This window comes from Haliotis rubra, unplaced genomic scaffold (assembly GCF_003918875.1).
Source record: "Haliotis rubra isolate DU_JTF1 unplaced genomic scaffold, ASM391887v1 Scf1615, whole genome shotgun sequence".
Classification (NCBI taxonomy): domain Eukaryota; kingdom Metazoa; phylum Mollusca; class Gastropoda; order Lepetellida; family Haliotidae; genus Haliotis; species Haliotis rubra.
In genome coordinates this window covers 118,094-141,566 of record NW_025765576.1, presented here as the reverse complement: position 1 = coordinate 141,566, position 23,473 = coordinate 118,094, and the positions used below count along the sequence as shown (strand labels likewise).

Below are 23,473 nucleotides of genomic sequence, written 5' to 3'. Positions count from 1 at the left end.
CCCGCGTTACGTATTGGGTTGACACTACAAACAACTATGGTTACAGCACTAAATTCCATTTCCTTGTTTCATAAGAAAATGGTATTTACAAATTAATTTTAATTTTAAAGTTTTAAAAAGTCGTATTTCCATATTTTATGTCGAGGTTTAGGCAGCATGTCGTTAACTGAGACGTCACAGACTGCCCTCTGTTTAAAGTAAAGGATAAACACAACGGAACGAGTTCCGCCCGTACCCCCAGGTGTCATCATGGCGTCTTTCGTGGGTTCAGTATTGTGTTCTATTCTCAGAGGGTGTTTGCTAAAGCTAAATAATCGTAATATTTTGCTATTTTGCCTTCAAATTCATTTTATAACATAGATGGTACGGGCGGAACTCTTTCCTTCACCTGGGATGCGACTCACAGCCAACACCTGCCTTGTACGCGCAATACACGCGCTACCCATGTCCTGCGTTGCGCTGCCCGCATTACCCGTTTTGTGAGGAACACATGGTTCCTACTGACAAATAATCTTATTCTTGACAGCGATCCTTCGTAGCCTAGTGGATAGAACCGCTAAGCAAAAGAGCGAAAGGTTGCGGGTTCGAAACCAGTTATCGCCACTATATATTGGAAATTTTCGTAATGTGATGTTTTACGGTCGTAAAAGTCGCTACAGATCGTAAAATAATCGCAACAGATCTTCATTGAAGCATAACTGGTCGGATATCCAATCGTGAGAATGCGGAACAGATCGAATCAGAGCTTATGAAATCGGAAAATAGCGTTAAGAAGGGAAAAATATACAAATGTTCCACCATCATGAAGATCTAATACGATATTTTTGGTTTGCGTCAGATCGACATAATGGTGGCGGTTAGTTCCCATAGGCGAGAGCTTGGGTGGGGGATTACCTTCAAGTCGAGGCAAAGGCAATTCTATGTTTATACAGGCACAAGGTTGATAAAAAGTTGAAGTGGTAAAGTCTAAACTGATATTTGACATTTCATGACATAATTTATTTGGTGTCCCCATTATTAATCACAAGATAAAAACATATCATATGAAATATCAATATATCAAATATTGCACCAAACATTACCAATTACAAATATAAGAAAGGCAAGATTTATGGACGTCAACTTCTTTATTGTGACTAACACGACGTTTCGGAGCGTATGCTTGCTCCTTCACCTGATGAAATGCCCTTCAAAGATTTAATTACAAATACATATTCAATTCTGACATTTTTTACACATATTACATTATTTTAAGCAAGTTTCATTTCATGAGAGACCCTATCTAAGTAATACAACATATCAATGTTGTCAACCACGGAGTCTGTGTTTCAGGGTGGACAGTTCTCTTTGAGGTCTTGATATTTCTTTTTCTTTGGGGGAAGTCTCTGCCTAGCACTGTACCATGTATTGTAACATGTTCAGTTCATTAATGTTTTGCTCCTCCAACAAGAATTTTATCCTCTTGTTTACTCTGTACATGTATCCTTCAGCACACAAGTACCTACCACCACGTGCAGTAGGAAGGAACTTGTAATTGAACTCTTAACTGTCCATGAGCCATTGTGAAAATGATACTAGCTATTGTAACTTGATGGTATTTATGCAATATGTAAGACAGGTATGTACTGTATGGCACTGATTGAGTGAACACATTAATCAGTATCATTATAATCTCAGTGAGCTAAACTCAAATGGAAATCATATTCCACAACATAGTTCAGAATTTCACAGCACCCAGTGACTTAATCCTTATAACAACACCGGCACAACATCACGGAGACTATACTGTAACATTAAAATTCTACTTTCCGGGAATACCCCATCGTGGCCTGATCGTGGCCTAGTGTAAACGCAGCATTACATAAACACTAGCTTTTGACAAATCCGATGTGCATGATAAAATTAATCAATCAGTCAGCGTATTATCGGTTAATTCTTTGATCGATGTTTGTTTTATAATTCAGGTGATAATTCCTCTTCCTGCACTTCCATGGGCATATGACATAACGTGAAACACATTTGTCGCATCAGACCTTAATTTATAATGTTGAGTATTTACTGCAGACACGAGAAATGCCAAATGGGAACATCTTGTCGGGTATTCTAAGTGGTGTTACCACTAATGATATCTGTTATAAATTCATTAATATAACTGCCCATGAAGTGAATGATGACAAAAGAACATGTGTATGTTTTATACCACCAAACACGAGTTACAGCTAGGGAGTAGTAGTGGCTGTATTAAACTTATGGCCGACACTGTTTTGAGGATACGAACGGAACTTCATTGTTGCATAAGAAATACATATAAGCATTTGCTGGTCACATGCAACGCAAAACACAACTTTGCAGATTCTGATACCTTTAGGTATGGACTTACAGAAAATGCAATGCATCAAAAATGCAAATTCAACTTATAAAGTTGAAAAATAACGCGATGAAAAAACCCTAAACGATTCACTAATTTCACCGCAGCGCTGGGGTGAAAAGTGGTTTCAACAGCTATGCTGCGCTGCGCTCATAACGCATGCGCAGTGAATAGGTTCGCATGCCCGGATTATAAGGTCGTGAGCAGGAGTAGTCTAATCTTGGTTGTGTACACAAACAAGTAAATAATCTACTAGTTACATAAAAAGCAACATAAAACAAAAATGTTGATTGTCACAGACAAAACTCAATGTCTGTTATGTATGCCTGTCTGCCTGCCTGTCTGCTAATGACAATATGCAATACACAACTTCAATCATTGACAACATGCCATTTGAACTTAACACCTATCGGGCTTATACGCCACAAACAAAGAGCCGGCTGAGCGTATGGGCAAATGAACCAGCCAATGAAAGACTTCGTTAGACTTGAGTGCATCCTCAAAGGGTGTTAAAGGGTTATGGCCCGGGAAAGCGAAATCTGGACCAAACCTCCTCATTTAGGTGTCGCTTTCGCGGGAACGGTCACGATACAGTGAACACTGAATTTAGCGTTCCCGGGACTCTCAATACACAAGGAAAACAAAGAAATGTGAGTAGTCGTCTGATACCGTAGTCATGGTAGAAATTTAATTAATAAATAAATAAATACGTTTAACATTAGCAAGCCATGGTGAAGAATACATATTATTTTCAAGCTTGTGTGTTAAAACATGGTAAATTATGACTGACATTTTATTTTGATGTACATTTGTAGCAAAGTTTAAACCAAACTGAAATCATTCACTTTTAAATATATACAGAGATAGGAATTCGTCCAGTCTCTTCGTAGAGCATTTAGAATGATGTACTCTTGCATAGTTTCAGGACAAATTTCATGAATAACCTGTGAACATTTTTAAAAAATGTGTATATTTGAATGTCCCCACACCTCGCAACCATATAACATGATTGGTAGGACCATGCAGTCAAAACATTTAAAAACAAACAATCGAGAGGAATGTGGCGATTTCTAGCCTTTGAGGGGATAATAAACACGTCTTTTTATGCTTTCGTCACATCGCCATTATTCCAGCCATTTAGTGACGAAATCAAGTCTGCATCCATAAACATTTTAAGTACAAAGTCCAAATGAGTTTTACTTTAAATACATATTTATTCATGACATTGTTATCTAAAACAGAAAATGTCATAGCACTTAAAAATAAAGGCACTCAATTCGTTATTCGCATTACATAGTTACAATGTATGATACAGATCAACTTCCCTCAGGTAGTTCACATTGAGATGCCCGCTCACGCGGAAAACAGATATCGGTGGTACATGAGTATAACAAAGGAGTACATAAAAATATACAACAAGATGACTAAATGATACATCAATTAAAGTGTTTGCAAACAATCTTAAAATGAACTTGGATACATTTTAGAGTAGATATTTTACTTGAAAAGGTTGACGAAACTTTGACAAATTCGGCCATGTAAGGTTCGTTTAACAATGATACTAATTCGTTCCATGAATTAATAAAACTATAGATAAGTAGGGTCTGAAACTTGAAACAACTAAAACTTCATCTCAGTTAAGCGGCTCACAGAAGGAGTATTGGGGTCGCGCTAATCTGAAGTACGGTAATCCGATGTTTTCATAGCAATTCGCTTTGGCGGCACTTCTAGCACAACTTTGGTTTTCGCTTTACCGGGAATAGGGAATATTGAAATTTCGCTTTCCCGGGCCGACACCGGTTAAAATACTGTAAAATGATTGTCCTCCTGAGAGGGTACGTAAGTCCCAAAACATTCAAAGTAAATTTAAACTCTCCACTTTTTAATCGTAGAATATGTGTATTTTTTAATGTATGGCTAGATGTGTGTAAATTGCTAACAACTGAAGGGATGATGTACATCCAGCTATAGGGTCCATGCTGGAAGCAAATGTATTGTCAGTCCCAATGGTCCCCAGTATGGTGATCTACCTTCAGTTGTTGGCAATCCATAGCCTATTTTTATATTGTATTGTCATGTATAGTTAAAATGTTTTATATTTAGTTACTAGTTTTAAATTTCTAACTGTGATAATCTAGTTGTTTTACTGTCCTCCTTCGTAGACAGGTTTTTATAATTTACCTTTCATTTATATTAATGTATAACTTTATTTAGTCACGATATGGCTGAAATATTGCCAAAGTGACTTTACATTTTAACTCACTCACTACGCTTGAGTGCACACCCACCAGCTCTGACTGGGTTCGGTATCCGGGTGCTTCGTTTCGAGCGTAGTATACCCAAGTACAAAATAGTGTGTTTTAAAATCATAGGTGATACTGACAGTGTATGAAATAAGCCCCAAACCCAGCCAGACATCAGGGGCTGGTAACTTCAAAATGTTACCAGCCCAAATTGATTTGAACCAGACCAGACACCAAGATATGTATGGAACATGTAAAAGTTTACCAGATCATCGGGCTGGCTAGCTGTAAATTTAGACCGTCCGTCAGGAAATCTAGCCCGTCTCGGGCGTTGGGAGTGCACTATTTCATACACTGGTAATAGACATCCTATTTTTACATGACATGATAAAATCCAGGCATTAGAAAATCCGAAAAGACTACACTGCTGGGATACTTTATAAGAACTACCGGGTATATTTTCAAATAACGGCATCTGATTTGCATCCGCACTTCCTAATGTCCCCACTGTTTATGTTGAAGAAAATTCTGCCAAGGTGGACATTAGCCCAGTGCCCGAGTCCGTCGCGGTCGAGGGAGCAGGTACTGAACAGCTTGCAGCTAGGATTTGAAATAAGACTGTTGGCAAGAAACATTAATGCCTCTGGATCAGTGCCCTTTTTAAAATCGTTGCGAGATTTGTCAAATGTCGCAATCTCGCGATCTCGCGATCTCACCCGTGCTTTTCTTTATAACGTGCCAGTTGCCCATACAGTTCTATGTAACGATTTTCAAAACACGAGACCGCGAGATTGCGACATTTGACAAATCTCGCGATCTCGCGTTCTCGTGCTTTTGTGCCAATTACCCATACAGTTCTATGTAACGATTTTCAAAACACGAGAACGCGAGATTGCGACAAATCTCGCGATTGACAAATCTCGCGATCTCGCGATCTCGCGTTTTTCTGCCAATTACTTATACAGTCATCTTGAACTGCGACATGATCACGGTTAGCGTTCTCAGTCGTGGCAATGGAGTTGCGTCCTTGACATAAAGATCTCGCAAGCGATGCCAGAAACCTATGCTGGTGGGTTTCATCCTGGAGTTGCATCGAACTGATAATCCGTGACATAACTGCAAGATAAATACTGTTGAAAGTCGTGTTAAGCCAAACTCACTCACTTATTTAGTGCAATGCACGTGCCCCGAAGGCAATGGGGGTTAATTGCCAATATTAGGCCGCAATAAATTAATAGACATAGTTTGATTAATTTCTAAAAAACATGGGAGGTGGGAAGTATGTTTATTTACATTTAATTTTTGTCTAATCGAACTTTTTAAGGCACCTGTGTACATTTAATGTAGAAGGATTCGATTCACATGCATCATGCATGTTCGTCAAAATAAAAGAAAGTAGGAATGTAATAGGGTGAATTAGGTGGTTGTATGTTGTGTACGTAAATGAATAACTAATCATCATTATCTTATATCAGGATATAGTGGTCTCGCAGACGACGACTTCTTTATGCATTTAAGTTGCAATTAGTTGTCAGTTCAGCTGCCTCTTGTCCTTGTGTTTCAGAGAGTGAGTGATTGAGTTTAGTTCATATGGCGGCTGTATGTAAATAATCGAGTGTGGACCAGACAATCCAATGATCAACATCATGAGCATCGATCTGCGCGATTGGGAACCGATGATATGTGTAAACCAAGTCAGCGAGCCTGACCACCCGATCCGTTAGTCGCCTCTTACGACAAACATGAGTTCCTGAAGATACATTCTAACCCGGACCTTCACGGGTGTCTTTGTGTTTCATGTACAGTTCTGTGTCACAGTTTGGTCAGAATCAAAGGTTAGTTATAATGCATTATAATTTTACATACATAGTCAATTAAACCGTAATATTAATCATTACACAAAATAGGTATAAATATGCCCATGATAACAAAATAAAAGTCAATACACAATATACCATTTAACGTGTATGAATGTGCTTAAGGTAGTTTTCTATATGTGTAGTCAATATGTTGGCTAGTAGTTGTTGTTTGGTAACTATTTTCTGTACAATGTAAGATTGATATATCTCATCTATCATGTATATTCTATGTACTGTGACAGAGATTACATTTGATCAGTGTGTTGTTCTTATATGGGATTAGTGCATCGGTTTCTTTGTACAGTATCTACAGTATATTTAATCATTATTCCATGTATTATTATAAGTCTTTATGTCAACACTCATTTTGTATATCACTGTAAACACTTGATCACGTAAGTCACCTGTGTTATATTGCATCGCGTAATACCAGTATATGACTGTTGATAGGCACATTTTATGCACTTCATAATACGATTTTATGATGACATGTATAATCATTATTGTTATGTGGGGTTTTAAATTATATTGAATAAACAGATATCCTACTCATAACCCGTAGTCTGTGGTTAATAACACATTGAACTCCGTCATATCATGGCTGCCACAGGAACCCAAATATTAGCGAGACAAATGTATTTCTATTTCTTGGAACTTGAAGAAAAAATAATAGTATAAAGCAGGATGTTTTGTAGTCAGGCAGGAGCGGAAGAAAATCTATTAAAGTAGCGAATATGGTGTCGAGTAAAACACCAGACATGCTCATTTTAGCCGACTGCTACAAATTGGCCTGTTAGAATTTTGTTTGAATGAATATGCTAGCCGTATATGATATTGTATTATGGAGAAACTCTTGTCCGGATATTTGTATAACTGACGGTGTAGCTGTGAATTGATGCGGCTTTAAGCACTATTTTATCACTCACTGACGTTAAAATATGTCCAGCTTCCGGACACTTTCATGTTTTGACTTTTATTGGACATTCATATTCACAATTTCGTTTGTTAAATTATATTTAACACGTTGAGGATTTTAAGTACATAGGAAATCGTAACAACGGCAGCGGACTTATATACACTACCCCACACATCGTGTATGTAAATTACATAGCATTTTCAAGCTATGTCATAATTTTGCTAAATGCTACTTGGGAAATGAAAGCACGAAAGAATCATAACCACAGCACTACTAAGATGCGCATGCGCCTTGACCTTATGATATTACGCATTTGCAACGACATCGTCTAAAACGCGAGATCGCGAAAACGCGAGAAATGAAATGTCGCATTCTCGCGTTCTCGCGATTTCGTGTTTTTGTGGCCATATTTGACAAGTCGAGATTGCGAGAATTGACAGCATGTACAAATGTCGCATTCTCGCGATCTCGACTTTGACTAAAAGGTGCCACCAAAAATGAGAACCAAAACAGATTTTGGCCAAATCTCGCGATCTCGCACTTTTTTGGCATTTTAGCTTGTTTCCCAACGGACGAGATCGCGAGAATGCGAGATCGCGAGAATGTCCCTTTACAGTATTCCATACAAAACACACCAGAGTTTCACTACAATAATCTTATATCAGGAATAAGAAAATTAACCCTTGTTTTAATTACAATTAAATCCTTAACCGCATTTACAATTGGGCTGCGATATGTGGACCCAACATCAGACAATGAAACAATACTTTTACAACATAACATTCAGGAGGAACCTTTCCCCATGATTTTGCTTGATTTGTCTCTTCAAGACCAGAAACACTGCACAAGGCCTCCACTATAGCTTCATGTCAACAGAAACTCACAAAGACAGGAGACGTTGCACATGCATGCCAGATAAAATGTCTATTAATTGTTTGATCGGCATTCTAGAAGTTGGTGAGTAAACAATGAAACATACAACTTTATGGATGACACCTTTTTGTTCATTGCATCAAGCGACGTTTCGATGTAGATTCTGACATCGATATCAAGCTGATAAGCTTTTAGCTTGATATCAATGTAAGAATCTACATCGAAACGTCGCTTGATGCAATGAACAAAAAGGTGTCATCCAGTTGTATGTTTCAAAATGTCTATTCTCATACTCGTGTACTCATGATGCACCAAATATAACTCACGTGCCACAACGAGAAGCTGTTCACAGCCAGGTATCCCCTTGGTTGTGTCAAACGTCCGACATTCGTAGAGCCCTGCGTCCTCTGTAGTGACATTATACAGTGTAAACCTGAACTCTGATGTGGTGATGTTCACTGGGATGTCTCTGTCTCCGTACCATGTATGGCTGTTGTTCACAGTGTCATGCTCAGTGTCAGTTTTGAGAAAGAGATATTCTGAAACATTATTAACTTCTACGCCGACTTTATACTCTTGTCCAGCCTGGGCCGTGTTGAGGGAGATGGTCACGTTATGATCAACAGGTGCAACGATGTAATCAGATCCTGTCGTGGCAGACACGAGACCTGCAACTAAAACATTATTGTCAATATACGTCCACACAATACTGCACACATGCAATAATTAAACATTCAGCGATTGTGTATGCAATAGTTGTTAACATTAATTTGAATAAACGTGTGTAACAAATGTTAGTATCTACATCAGTAGAAATACTTACCCAAAACAAGTAGTGCCCCAGAAACAAGATCTACCACACACATGACTGTAATTCATTGCCTAGTGGTGAGCGGCCAGGGTCCAACTGGCTATAATATCATGGGTTTCACTTGTTGCTGTCACCAACACGAGTTGCACATGGTCATACTACAGGAAACAGATAGGTCGTATCACTTGAGACTTTCACCTTCCCACATACACCGCAAAGTAATACGTTATGTGAGCATTCAGCTACAAAAGGACATTGTGTCATTACAGAGAAAGAAAATTAAAATAGAGTAGTAGTTTTGAGTTTAATCTCTTTTCAAAATCGCTGATGTTTATAGAAGGATAACAATATATAGTTGATCAAACAAACGATGATAATGGTGTTTGAACCTAAACCAAGACGTCCTCTGTGGTCAGAGTTCAGGCTTACACTGTATGATGTCATTAGTCATGTCTCACTCAGGTCTCTACGGATGTCGGTCGTTTGACACAAACCAGGGGTACCTGGCTGTGAACAGCTTCTTGTTGTGGCGTTTCGGTGTAGGTTCCAAAATCCCCCTCAGAAATTAATTGATATTTGTCTGGTCCTGTTGTATAAATGCGTTGCGACTGAAGACGTGTTAAATGAACACGCCCTTGTTCCCTTAAGTATTTTAAATCGTTGTTGTGCTACTGAACTGCGATCTGCTATATTGGATTTGAATCCATGTTTCAGCATGGTAAATATATTTACTCAACAGAAAATCTTACACTGCCTTCATTGATCCTGTTAAATATTTAAAATGGATAATGTTCGCTCCCCGAAATATGAAGCTGCAGAGGCAACACGACTGAATGGCTATATCTGAAATTCAGTGTCGCTTCGAGCCCTGAAAGACCCCACGCTTGTGGTAAGAGGCAACTAACGGGATCGGGCGGTCAGGCTCGCTTGACACATGTCATTGTATCCAAATTGCGTAGATTGATGCTCATGTTGTTGATCACTGGATTATCTGATCCAGACCCAAATATTTACCTACCGCCGCCATGCAGCAGAAGAACCAACCAACCAACCACCCCTAGATGAACTCACGGGTCAAACATGCAGTAGCGAGTCTCTATGTATGATGGCCTCCAGCATGCCACGAATCCCCTAACCCAAACATCTGCAACTGCAACCACATCAAAGCTGATTCCAGTCCACACATGTTCTGGGCGGAGAGCTGCAGTGCCCTTGTCGTATTGTCCAAGACTGTTCCACATGTACACCAGCGGATTCAGGCATCCGAAACAGGGCTAAGGTGGAGTGAGAGTAGGCTGTCACTGTCCTGGAACTATTTATAAATATGAGTGAGTGAGTGAAATAATATGTAGCGTCACATCGACAATATTTCAGCCATATCGTGACGAGAACAATTTTAGTTTATTGTCAATTTTACTTTTATTTTTTAACTTTATCTTTAATTTCTAGTTTCATAATTATGAACTGGGTTCTCGTGGCAAGAGGGATGGTGTCTAAATAGGGTATAACTTGGTCATCTCGGGTGTACCAGTTTTCAGTAAAGTTGCCTTGTTTGATGAAAACTAGTGGTTAAATCGATCGCTCGTCACGCCGAAGACCCGGATTCGATTCTCTTCATTGGTGCAATGTGGGAAGCTCACTTCTGCACCCATCATGATATGGCTGGAAGCGGCGTCAAACTATACTCACTCACTCATCATTACCGATCCTTCCCCATAAATGGCAGTAGGTATTGTGATCATGTGTGTGTAGGTCATGTGTTAGTCTGTCTCACAGTCCCTGAACCACATTATTTTCCCTACTGCCTAGCCCTCCCTGCAATGTAGTCTGTCTCACAGTCCCTGAACCACATTATTTTCCCTACTGCCAAGCCCTCCCTGTAATGAAGTTTATCTCACAGTCCCTGAACCACATTATTTTCCCTACTGCCAAGCCCTCCCTGCAATGTAGTCTGTCTCACAGTCCCTGAACCACATTATTTCCCCTACTGCCCAGCCCTCCCTGCAATGTAGTCTGTCTCACAGTCCCTGAACCACATTATTTTCCCTACTGCCAAGCCCTCCCTGTAATGTAGTTTATCTCACAGTCCCTGAACCACATTATTTTCCCTACTGCCTAGCCCTCCCTGCAATGTAGTCTGTCTCACAGTCCCTGAACCACATTATTTTCCCTACTGCCAAGCCCTCCCTGTAATGTAGTTTGTCTCACAGACCCTGAACCACATTATTTCCCCTACTGCCCAGCCCTCCCTGTAATGTAGTCTGTCTCACAGTCCCTGAAACCACATTATTTTCCCTACTGCCCAGCCCTCCCTGTAATGTAGTCTGTCTCACAGTCCCTGAACCACATTAATTTCCCCACTGCCAAGCCCTCTTTGCAGTGCTAAAGCCCTAAATAAAGCAAGTCTAGATTTCTTCAGGTTTGAGGGTCTGTTAACATCTGCAAGAAAACTAACTCACTTTGGGATTACAAAGTAAACATATCTAACTACCATGGCTGACAGGACCAACATCGTCACCAGTGGTCTGGAATCTTGCCTCACATTTTCATCTGCCAACTCTTAATTAACAAGCACATTGGGTGACATGAAGCTATAGTGGAGGCCTTGTGCAGTGTTTCAGGCCTTGAAGAGACAAATCAAGCAAAATCATGGGGAAAGGTTCCTCCTGAATGTTATGTTGTAAAAAGTATTGTTTCATTGTCTGACTTTGGTCCACACATAGCAGCCCAGTTGTTAATGCGGTAAAGGTTTAATTGTAATTAAAACAAGGATTATCTTTTTATTCCTGGTATAGGATTATTGTGTGAAACTCTGGTGTGTTTTGAGTATCTCACTTTATCTAATTGCTCAACAGTAAAATATATGGCAGGGACCTAGCACTCATGAAGAGTGAGTGAGTGAGTGATCATGAGTTTGGTTTTACAATTTTTCATTTTTCCATGGCGACAGTCTGTAAATAAGTCGGATCTGGACCAGACAATCCAGTGGTCAACAGCATGAGCATCTACGCAATTGGGATACGATGACATGTGTCAACCAAGTCAGCAAGCCTGACCACCCGACCCCGTTAGTCGCCTTCTCGTGAAGGACCAAATTCAAAAGGCACAGCATCTCGGAATTAAATCTGTTTACCTTCGTGATGTGATTGAGGAATGCAAGGTGAAATCTAGTGAGAATGATGTAGTACCTAGAAATACCCAGAACATCTTCAAGCGTAAGACGCTGGCCTTTTCACTTCCATTGAACAGTTTGTTTAAAAAAAGGTGGTTATCTATATCCTCTTCGCATATTATACAAATGGAAACTTTTGAATTTGGAGATAAGTTCAAATTCATAAATAATTTTGTTGGTGCTCCAGACAGATCTTGCACCTTGGTCATCTAGTGTCAAAGTGACATTGTGGGCTGCAAGTTTCCCAACAGTAAAATGTTAGGCAGTAGGGGCACTTGATCATGAGGTGATGACAGCATGGAGATAGGACAGGGCTTAAATATGCCTTTCACTTATAGTGTTATCTGATGGTTGTATGATGTGACTTCTAATTGGTAATGACCCCAGCACGTGTAGCCCCAAAGCAGATGTTCTTAGTCTCTGAATCTCTGGTCTCCCTGGGGCTCCTTTTCAATATAAATGGGCTTGCCTTAGTCTAGCCATGTGTCTGTGCCGCCAAACCCTCAGTCAGCCGTTCACATGGAGCAGGGTGGGTGGGGGTGGGGGTAGCCTAGTGGTTAAAATCGTTGGCTCGGGTTCGAATCCCCACATGTGTACAGCGTGTGAAGCCCATTTCCGGTGTCCCCCGCCGTGATGTTGCTGGAATATTGCTAAAAGTCCAAAAAAAGGAACCGGATTTCGTCCGACCAATAGATTCTCGGCTTGGTTCTCAGATTCCAAACCCGTTGTGTGATAACTAACCATGGCCTATAATAATTAACTGTAGCCCGTAGTTTGATGACTCTCAGGTACGTACATTATACCCATATATTCTCAGTGTAGTCAATAGATATTAGATGCTGATGCAATTACCATGGCCAGATGCTGGAACGTAGACGGGTAGGCCAAAGATGGAGAATGTCGGCTGGATGCTAAATCTCAACATTGTGGATGTCAGTGTGGACACCACATGAACACCACATTAACATTACATGGACTCTACATGAACATCAAAAGAACACTACATGGATACTAGATGAATACTACATAAACATTACATGGACACTCCATGAACGCTACATGAAAACTGCATAAACATTACATGAACACTCCATTAACAATACATGAACACTCCATTAACACTACATGAACACTACATAAACATTACGTAAACACTACATGAACACTACATGTATACTACATAAACACTACATGGACACTCCATGAACACTACATGGTCACCACATGAACACTACATAAACTCTACACGACACTACATGAACACTACATAAACACTACATAGACACTACAAGAACACTAAATAAACACTACATGACACTACATGAACACTACATGAACACTACATGAATACTACATAAACATTACATGAACACTCCATGAACACTACATGCACACTACATGAATACTACATGGAGACTACATGGACACTACATAAACACTACATGAATACTACATAAACACTACATGAACACTCCATGAACCTTTACATGAACACTACAGGAACTCTAAATGAACACTACATGAAAACTACAGGAACACTACAGGAACACTGCATAAACACTATATGAACTCTCCATGGACACTACATGAACACTACATGAACGCCACATAAACACTATATGAACTCTCCATGGACACTACATGAACACTACATGAACGCCACATAAACACTGTATGAACTCGCCATGGACACTGCATGAACACTACATGAACGCCACATAAACACTATATGAACTCTCCATGGACACTACATGAACACTACATGCCTCCCAATAGATGCATGGCAATAGTAGGGGAGTAATCAGTTGTAGCGAGACACCTTCCACTAGATGCATGGCAATAGTAGCGGAGTAATCAGTAGTAGCTAGACACACCTTCCACTAGATGCATGGCAATAGTAGCCGAATAAAGAATTTGTGATGAAACTGTGTTCGTCTTAAGCCATTTACAACGTGGAAACAGGAGGGTTATATTATAAGAATGTTAGAAGTAACCTAGAAGATACTCATAAGAATCTCACATATTCAACCAGTACAAACCACTGTTCCAGCAGATGCCTGCCCACATTGGCATAATGCAGGCTTTCTTCCCTTCAATAATACTAGCCGCAGTGATCTACTTTTGAAGGCGGCATTAAAGACATCACCTCAAATGTTCAATGAAAATGACTTACAGGTTCTGGAAGTCAAAGTTATTATAATTCCATGTAAAAGATCATTATAATTGTACTGCTCTTGACATCATACAATATTATTAGAAATAGAAAGTTCTCTTCACTTTACATGTATGGCCACATGAGCAAGGGCATCATTCAACAAACAACATCGACATACAGTCATTAGACATATTATTCATCTTTAATAAGATCACAATAACATTTCACATTCCATTGAAGCAACTAACTCTTCAAATAGACCACACTAAATCCTTCTATCTCTGACAACTATAACACTACCTCTTTTTGTAAATGTATCTATTCCAAAACTACAGCATTGGTTTAAAATTGAAACTGTTAAAAATGTTTGTTCATCAAATCACAATTGCATGCATGCACAGAGATAGTAATTCATTGAAATCTCTTGCTTTAAATATTTTACTAGAAATACACTTCAAGTGAAGACAATTGTTCATCTCGTTGGACCAAGGACGGACTCTCCACTCCTACATTACTGAATGGTACATTACGTGGTACAACACATGATACAGATACAGTTTTACTTACTCCATGTCTATATACAAGTCTCACTTCTAGTATTGTCTACACAGACCTGAGCTTTATTCCACACACACTGACCGTCTATTGTAAATCCCTGTGTTTAGTAAACAGCGTTCTAGCACATAAATGATCAGATCACATTGTGGAACATTAGGCCCTAAAGCATGTTATAGTTCTAAGTTGTCAACATGCTAACGACATTATTGTGATTAGATGTCAAAACTGAAGCCCATTTCCCATGAAAATAATGTTAAAAAGGCATTGAAGTATATAAATAGTACATGCAAACCTCCCAAGATGTGTTGCGTCAGTATAATAACACTAACAGGTGGGTACTCTTGTGCCCAAGGTCATACACAGAGTGACCTGAGCTCTCTTACAGATCTACTCTCTGTTCCCAGGTAAAAAAGGGAAGTGCATTGTGGCTGACAATGCTAATTATTGAATTACTACAAACACATATTGTGTCAAGGGCATAGTGTCTGCTAGTGGAACTTGTTATGCTGCTGAGTAATCAAGGAAGCATCAAGGACGCAATATGCAGGAAGTGTAAGAATCAAAGTGACAGCTCCGGGATGGCTAGGGTACAGCCGAGATCACTGACACAATTAAGTACAACCTACACAATGTCGTACATCCTAGGCATAAGACACAATGTCGTACAACCTAGACATATGACACAATGTAGTTCAACCTGTATCACTGGTCCTACACAATATTAGAGGTCAGAACTTTGCATTTGTTCTTTATTCTTGAGTCGGCACAGTGGCAGTTGATTATCTTCACCAACTCTCTCCCTGTTGTCTTTGGGCTCTTTGATAGCACAATCCCTGTAATGAAAAGATAGATTAAAATCGTTTCAATTTATTTGTATGTTGTACAATTTTGACAATGTGTATAACACCAGTGTATATTTCATTTAAGAACTTGTGCAAAAGAAGCTATAAATGTAGAATTGTTTAAACAAAACACTAATGGATAAATGACAATCACAAACAATTTATAACTGAGTAGAGCAATTATCACAATTGTTTATTTCATTGCTGTGAACCTTAAATAAGTGTTAAGAAATTCATTCAAAAACAATTCAAGACAGATTTAAAGATGAACTTAATTAAAATTGACATCGAATTGCTCAGAATCGTGGACTCACACCTTTGTGACATTTGTGAAAATTCAACTCTTAATTACATTCTGTAGAAATAAAAATGTAATATTAATTCAGCAGACGTTTGACGTTTCATTTATATCATCAGTTTACGATGGAGCTGATGAATCAAGACTCATTTTATAAAGATCTTAAAAAATTATGTCAGTGAAATCGTCCTGGGATTAAGTTACTTTCAATGGTTAAATTTCATCGCCATGCGCTAAATATTTCGACGAAAGTGTAGTTAGTTGACGTCACGGACCAGATACTCAGAATCGTCTACATAAAATACTTTCGTCTTTGGTCATTATCTGCCGCACTTTTAGATTATTTATCCTCGATACTTACTTTCATCGAAGTGGTTGGTCCTAACTGCACTAACTGCAAACTTCTTTGCCGTTTTCGCTTGAAATTGCTGCCTCAGATCAGGAATCACGAATGGTAAATGCAGTCACAAATTCGCTGAGTCGTTGACAAGGAAGAAATGAAAATTACCTCCAACTGGAAGCATTGGTTACTTCCACATATGGAATCGGTAATGATCAGGAATCGGAACCAGTAAGCCTAATTGGTTCTTAAATATATTTTACCAAACTGCAATGACTGATTCTTTCATCATTCATTTACCTTTTTGATAATTTATAATTATTTCATTTTTCAAAATCGATTTAATTCAGTATTTTCCAACCCCTTATTCAGATACATTTTGAAATCAACCGTTACATTCCGATTCCGGAACCATTTTGGAATTCCCATTTTGGCGCATGCGTACTTGAAACGGAAGCACACAAATGGAGCTGACCGAGTCGATTTGGTAAATGGTCAACTTTGGATTTCCAGAGAAAAGTAGCCAAACAAAAGGTAAGAGGCTGTTTAAATAACATATTTTATTGATTTTATTGCAGCAAGGATCTGTTCCAAACGTTTGTTCATTATATTAAATAGATATTGATGTCATTTTAGCGAAAACATCACGACGAACAGGCACTCTTTAAAAGAATAAGAAAACAGTCCAAATAGATCTAAATCTATTTATATTCACGGCTCATTATCGAAAATGTTTACTTTACGATTTAGTAATTGCATGGTAACAAGATTACAATATTTTATTTCTAAATTTTGATTTTTACTTTATTGAATATTACAACTTTCGTAAAGTTCGTTCTCCTAGTACGCAAAGTTAGTACCAAATTCGTGATGTGATTTGCACACGCTAGTTCTCGCTAGTTATCTGTCATAAATGAAAAATACTTGATTAGGGTTCAATACCTGGTGACAACAAACATCAAACATTATAACGAAATTCACATGTTTTAAGACGGGTTTGAGATCAGAATTATTAGTCATGAAATTGTGCTGTAATATTTTCTAACAAACAAAATCATGCTTGCCTAACGAATAAACAGATATTTGTCATTCCTTTCGTGTAAAATTTATATTATTGTTTTTAAAATATATATTTGATAATCTTCTAAGTTGTAAGAGACTGTCCGAGTTTTCTCAAAATGAGAAAAGTTACCTTCACTGCAGTGAAAATATCAAAAGAATTATGACATCATGTTTACAATGGTATGACATCACTATTGCTATCAAGGCAACGTCATCGGTCATTGCTAGGTGATGCAGCAACAATGATAATGATGTCGCCAGAAATTGATGAGGACTTGACCAATTTAAAAACACCACAATTTCCAACACTGAAGCATATTAATTATTATAAAAGTAATACTTTGTTTTTTTTAAGTGAACTATCTCTTACCTCTCATTTTGATGGGCTGAAGCATGCGCCACTGATAAAAATATCGGCTTACCCTGTCAATTGATGCGTGATAAATGATGTACACTGAAGACACAACAATCCTCTATATATTACAGCTATTACAAATATCATAGTTTCAATTAAAACGTTCTCTTTTTATATCCTTTGTCAGTGATGATCATGACATGCAAAAAATCCCACATCTGGATGACGACTTTCAATGAACATGTTCAAGTGATGAATTTGGATTCGTTGATAATGAACTGTCAGAAGAGGATTGCCCAAACAGTGAAGATGAGGATTTCAGTGTAGAGTCTGACTTCAATGGTTATATTTACAAGGGTGCTCAGATAACGTTATCAGTCAGCATACTACTGATTCTGGCCTTAGCAACACGACATTCACTTACATCGGATGGAATAACAGAGTTGTTGCAACTGTTTGCTTTGCACTATACAGCAGGACACTGTCTGCCAACTACACTTTATCCTTCTAAGAAATATTTTCGCAATGTTCACAGAGTATGATCATGCTGTGAATGAAAGAGCTTTTGGTCCTTTTGAAAAGCTTTTGACTTTGAAAAGGGTCAAAGTTGACGGAGATGTGTACTTCTCAGAAGCATACAAGCGAGTACATTTGAGAAATAGTTGTACTGTGCTTTATGAAAGTGATTCTTCACATATGTAAGGCATAATAGAACGTTCGATTCTGATGCTGTTTTTCTGTGTAATGTACCAAATGTTTTGGTAAAAGATTAAGGTTGTAGTTCATCAGTTGAATTACATCACCTCTAAGTTTTGATTCAGACTTTGGATCTTACAAAAAGTCAATATGACATTGCACAAATTACGAGAACATAATGTTAAACTGTTGTAACTGTGCAAGTTACTATTTAAGAATCTTAAAGTTATGAAGTTTGAATTGTCTTTTGTGTTTGGGTAAACTTATGAAGTATGGGATTATCACTATAGTGCTTGAATCATGTTTCTTATTGCCTATCTTAGTCGGGAATGGGAAGATTATGTCTCCATGCTGCAGTTTCAGAAATATTCATAATACCATCCAGTTATTCATTTTGTTCTACTTTGAGCTGTACATGTATTTTTCCTGTTTTTACAATATTTTTAACAATTTGTATAAAATATCTCCCAAAATATTTCGCAATTTCAACACAATTTGGAGTAAACCTTTTATTTGAGTTGTACAATGTAAAACTATGTATTGTATTTACAATACTCCATAAAGTCCTTTTTTTATTTCATGGCAATACATCCATTTTGATTGAAATAATTTGTAAAGTATGTATTTTGGATGTTACTTTACAGTGTCGACCAAACACAATTATTGTGTTAAACATTTAATCAACGATTTTAATATTAGTATTATACCAATGTATGTAATATTTATCAGTTACACGGTGTTTTGAAAGGATTTCGTTTTGAATGTAACTGCAAAACCTTTGAAAATTTCCTAGTTTTAGAAGAACAAATTGTTCAGTGATGTTATGTTTCATGTATGTTATCTTTATTGTAGATATCAGAGAGTAAATTTTGAAAACCCCCGAAAATTTTAACGTCTTATAAGTTTCTCATACAAAATAAGAAACATATGAGAAAGTTTTATAAGAAAGTTTTGTCACTAAGAAATATATAAGATTATTATAAGAAACACCATTTTGATTTCTTATAAGTTTCTTATTCCCAATTATTTCTCATAAGAATCTTATAAGAATTCATCTTCTTATAAGAATCTTATAAGATCTTATAAGGTAAAACCGTATGGGGCATTCTAAAAGTTGTAAGTAATAGGAATGACAAGTCTTTAAGGATGATCAACTTCTTTTTAATGCAATAGTGACATTTCGGTATAGATACTGTTTTCAAGCATGAAAACTACTGCATAAGTATCTATACCAAAACGTCGGTATTGCACAATACAGAAGTTGCTCATCCATTCCTCCTTCTAGTGTGTTTGTTGATGTTTAAGTCATTCTTTCAATCACTGATGTAACTTGGAACACTGTGTGTGACTATAACGCTAGAGGGGAATGCCCAACGTATCATATTGTGTCAGAAGATTTGAAGTCTTATGATGAGAAACATCCACACTGTGAACCCTGCCATATAGCTGGAATATTGCTGAGTGTGGCGTAAAACTAAACTCACTCACTCCAAACTGTGAATCTGCGCTGTGGTCACCCACTACAGACCTTGGTTTTAAAACACGTTCATGTTCTTATCTATACTTACTACCCATCAAAAGTTCAGACTCACATAAAACACTCACTATATGTTATGTATATATATGGTTACATCGAAGATGAATTTCTCCTTATGCAGATGAATTGCACGAGGATCATACATCAAATTACTGACAAGCACGTCCAAATATCGTGCATGGGAAGTGCAGCGTTTTGGTGTAAACATTTGTTAAGAATTCGCCAATTTTCACTGAGTTTCATCATTTATTGAACTCATGACAATAATCTCTTCAACGTTACGAATTTCTTTTATAGTACATCAGTTCATGTGTAAACAGTGCCTATAAACAGTATGGAATATTTTGCAACATCTAGTTTAGAACAGCTGAATGAAGTAGGTGTCTACATTTACAGTAGTGAGTCTAAACTTTTGATGGGTATTATTTATAAATGACTTTGTGACTCTATAGTATGTTGAAATGTAGACCAGCATTTTATAAGGATACAAATAACGGTTATTTTGAGGAAATGCCTGAATGATGTATGTAATACATTGGACTTTGTGATTTCAGATGGAAAATGGGCAGGGTACAGAATAGGCCAGGATGACTGGTTCCTCCAAGCCTCCTGATCACGGGGCCTTGACCTTGTCAGGTCCCATCAGCAACCACAAGTGGAGTATGTCTGGATACATGATACTATATCCTTTGTGTATATTAAGATAATGGGCAAATATTAAACATTGCACTTTCTGTGACATTCCAGAAAGGTATAGGAGCCTCAATCATTAGATTTATCAAGTTTGTACAATGCATGTTATGTTGTAATGTTGTAACCCTTATCTATAGTAGGGATAACGCTTCTAAGTATGTGCAGTGACACCCTTATCTATATAATTCTTGTTATCTGTAATATTGAAGAGTGAGTGGTGACACCGCATTCAACAATATATCAGTCACATCACAGCCTGTTGACTTAATGTGAGAAGAAAGCTTGATACCGACAAACAAACACTCACAATTTGGGAATGAAACCCAGATTGTATCTTGTCAAAGCTAAGTGGGACAGGACTTTCCAGATAATTACTGGACACATTTAGCTGGGCGATCTTGACAAATATAAACATGTCATATGCATGTTGGTTTGGGTTTCTGCATATTTGCCAGAGGTGAATGAGTGAGTGAGTGAGTATGGCTTCACATCACTATTAGCATTATTCCAGCTATATCACGGCGGGGGACACAAAAATGGGTTTTACACGTTGTGCCCATGTTGGGAATTGAACCTGGGTCTTCTACATGAGAAGCAAATCCTATAATCACCAGGTTACTCCACCTCTGTTTGTCAGGTGTAACACCTATAAAGACATGTAGCCCATTTAGCACTAGCATTTCATTTATTTCGTATGAAAAAAAATGCACACTAGCAAATATGAAGGAAACATAAAATTCACTAAAACCAATACATGAAATACAAAACACGATGCATGCATATAATTGAGATCTTGTGCGGCTTGAATATACAAAATATTTTCAGATAGTTGTTGCACTTGTTCAAATTACAAATGATATCTGAAGTTGTCCAAATAACTATTAGTACGACACTACAAACCTCTGGAACATTCCTGACAATCCTATCAACATATACAATCCACTGGGACATTCCTTTCAATCCTTTCAACATATACAATCCACTGGAACATTCCTGACAATCCTATCAACATATACAATCCATTGGGACATTCCTTTCAATCCTATCAACATATACAATCCACTGGAACATTCCTGACAATCCTATCAACATGTACAATCCACTGGGACATTCCTTTCAATCCTATCAACATATACAATCCACTGGAACATTCCTGACAATCCTTTCAACGTATACAATCGAATGGAACATTCCTGACAATCCTATCAACATATACAATCCACTGGAACATTCCTGACAATCAACATATACAATCCACTGGAACATTCCTGACAATTCTTTCAACGTATACAATCCACTGGAACATTCCTGACAGTCCTTTCAACGTATACAACCCGATGGAACATTCCTGACAATCCTTTCAACATATACAATCCACTGGAACATTCCTGACAATCCTATCAACATATACAATCCACTGGAACATTCCTGACAATCCTATCAACATATACAATCCACTAGAACATTTCTGACAATCCTTTCAACATATACAATCCACTGGAACATTCTTGACAATCCTATCAACATATACAATCCACTGGGACATTCCTTTCAATCCTATCAACATATACAATCCACTGGAACATTCCTGACAATCCTATCAACATGTACAATCCACTGGGACATTCCTTTCAATCCTATCAACATATACAATATACTGGAACATTCCTGACAATCCTTTCAACGTATACAATCCACTGGAACATTCCTGACAATCCTTTCAACATATACAATCCACTAGAACATTCCTGACAATCCTTTCAACATATACAATCCACTAGAACATTCCTGACAATCCTATCAACATATACAATCCACTAGAACATTCCTGACAATCCTATCAACATATACAATCCACTGGAACATTCCTGACAATCCTATCAACATATACAATCCAGTTAAAACTGCTGCTGGTAGGGGCAAAATGGATGTAGATGAATGCTGGGATAACATCATCACACAGCAAAATAACTCTAGTGTGGATGTTCAGGAGCTTCAGCGTCGCTTCCTTTTGTTGATGTATTTTTAAAGAAAGTATTGACAATATAAAGATGCATATAAGATGCAAGTATCACTAACTTAGCCACATTAAAAATATTACTGTCATTCAAGACCAGGAACAGCACGATCAAATGTAAATTCAATGACCATCAACACAATGAAATATAAATGGATTTGGCATCAAAATGATCAAATGTAAATTCATTTTACGTCCTGGGTCGGCTTGCACAAAGCCATCTTAGCTCTAGGATTAACTCCCATCCCATGACGTGGACTTCCGGGGGTCGTAGTGCTAGGATGACATTGTAGTGTAAAGCAGCCCAGATGATTAAATGTTCATGCATTTCATATCTTAAATGATCAAATGCACATATGGTTACCTTCAACGCGATCAAATGTACATATGGTTACCTTTAACGCGATCAAATGTACATATGGTTACCTTCAACACGATCAAATGTTCATATGGTTACCCTCAACATGATCAAATGTTCATATTATGGTTACCCTCAACATGATCAAATGTACATATGGTTACCCTCAACATGATCAATGTACATATGGTTACCCTCAACATGATCAAATGTACGTATGGTTACCCTCAACATGATCAAATGTACATATGGTTACTTTCAACATGATCAAATACACATATGGTTACCCTCAACATGATCAAATGTTCATATGGTTACCC

At 37.8% G+C, this 23,473-nt stretch overlaps 1 protein-coding gene and 1 long non-coding RNA gene across 2 annotated transcripts; both read right to left on the bottom strand.

Moving 5' to 3' along the window:
- Positions 1-8,370: 8,370 nt before the first annotated feature.
- Positions 8,371-9,191, bottom strand: LOC124271594. Its single transcript, XM_046706742.1, has 2 exons — positions 9,083-9,191; positions 8,371-8,927 (listed from the first exon to the last, which is right to left on the bottom strand). The coding sequence occupies exons 1-2, from the start codon at positions 9,123-9,125 to the stop codon at positions 8,515-8,517; spliced, it is 456 nt and encodes a 151-aa protein (XP_046562698.1). The 5' UTR covers positions 9,126-9,191; the 3' UTR covers positions 8,371-8,514.
- A 13,059-nt stretch (positions 9,192-22,250) lies between these two features.
- Positions 22,251-23,339, bottom strand: LOC124271593. The gene is made up of 2 exons (XR_006897088.1): positions 23,287-23,339; positions 22,251-23,190 (listed from the first exon to the last, which is right to left on the bottom strand). It is a non-coding gene; the product is annotated as an uncharacterized LOC124271593 (long non-coding RNA).
- Positions 23,340-23,473: the final 134 nt, after the last annotated feature.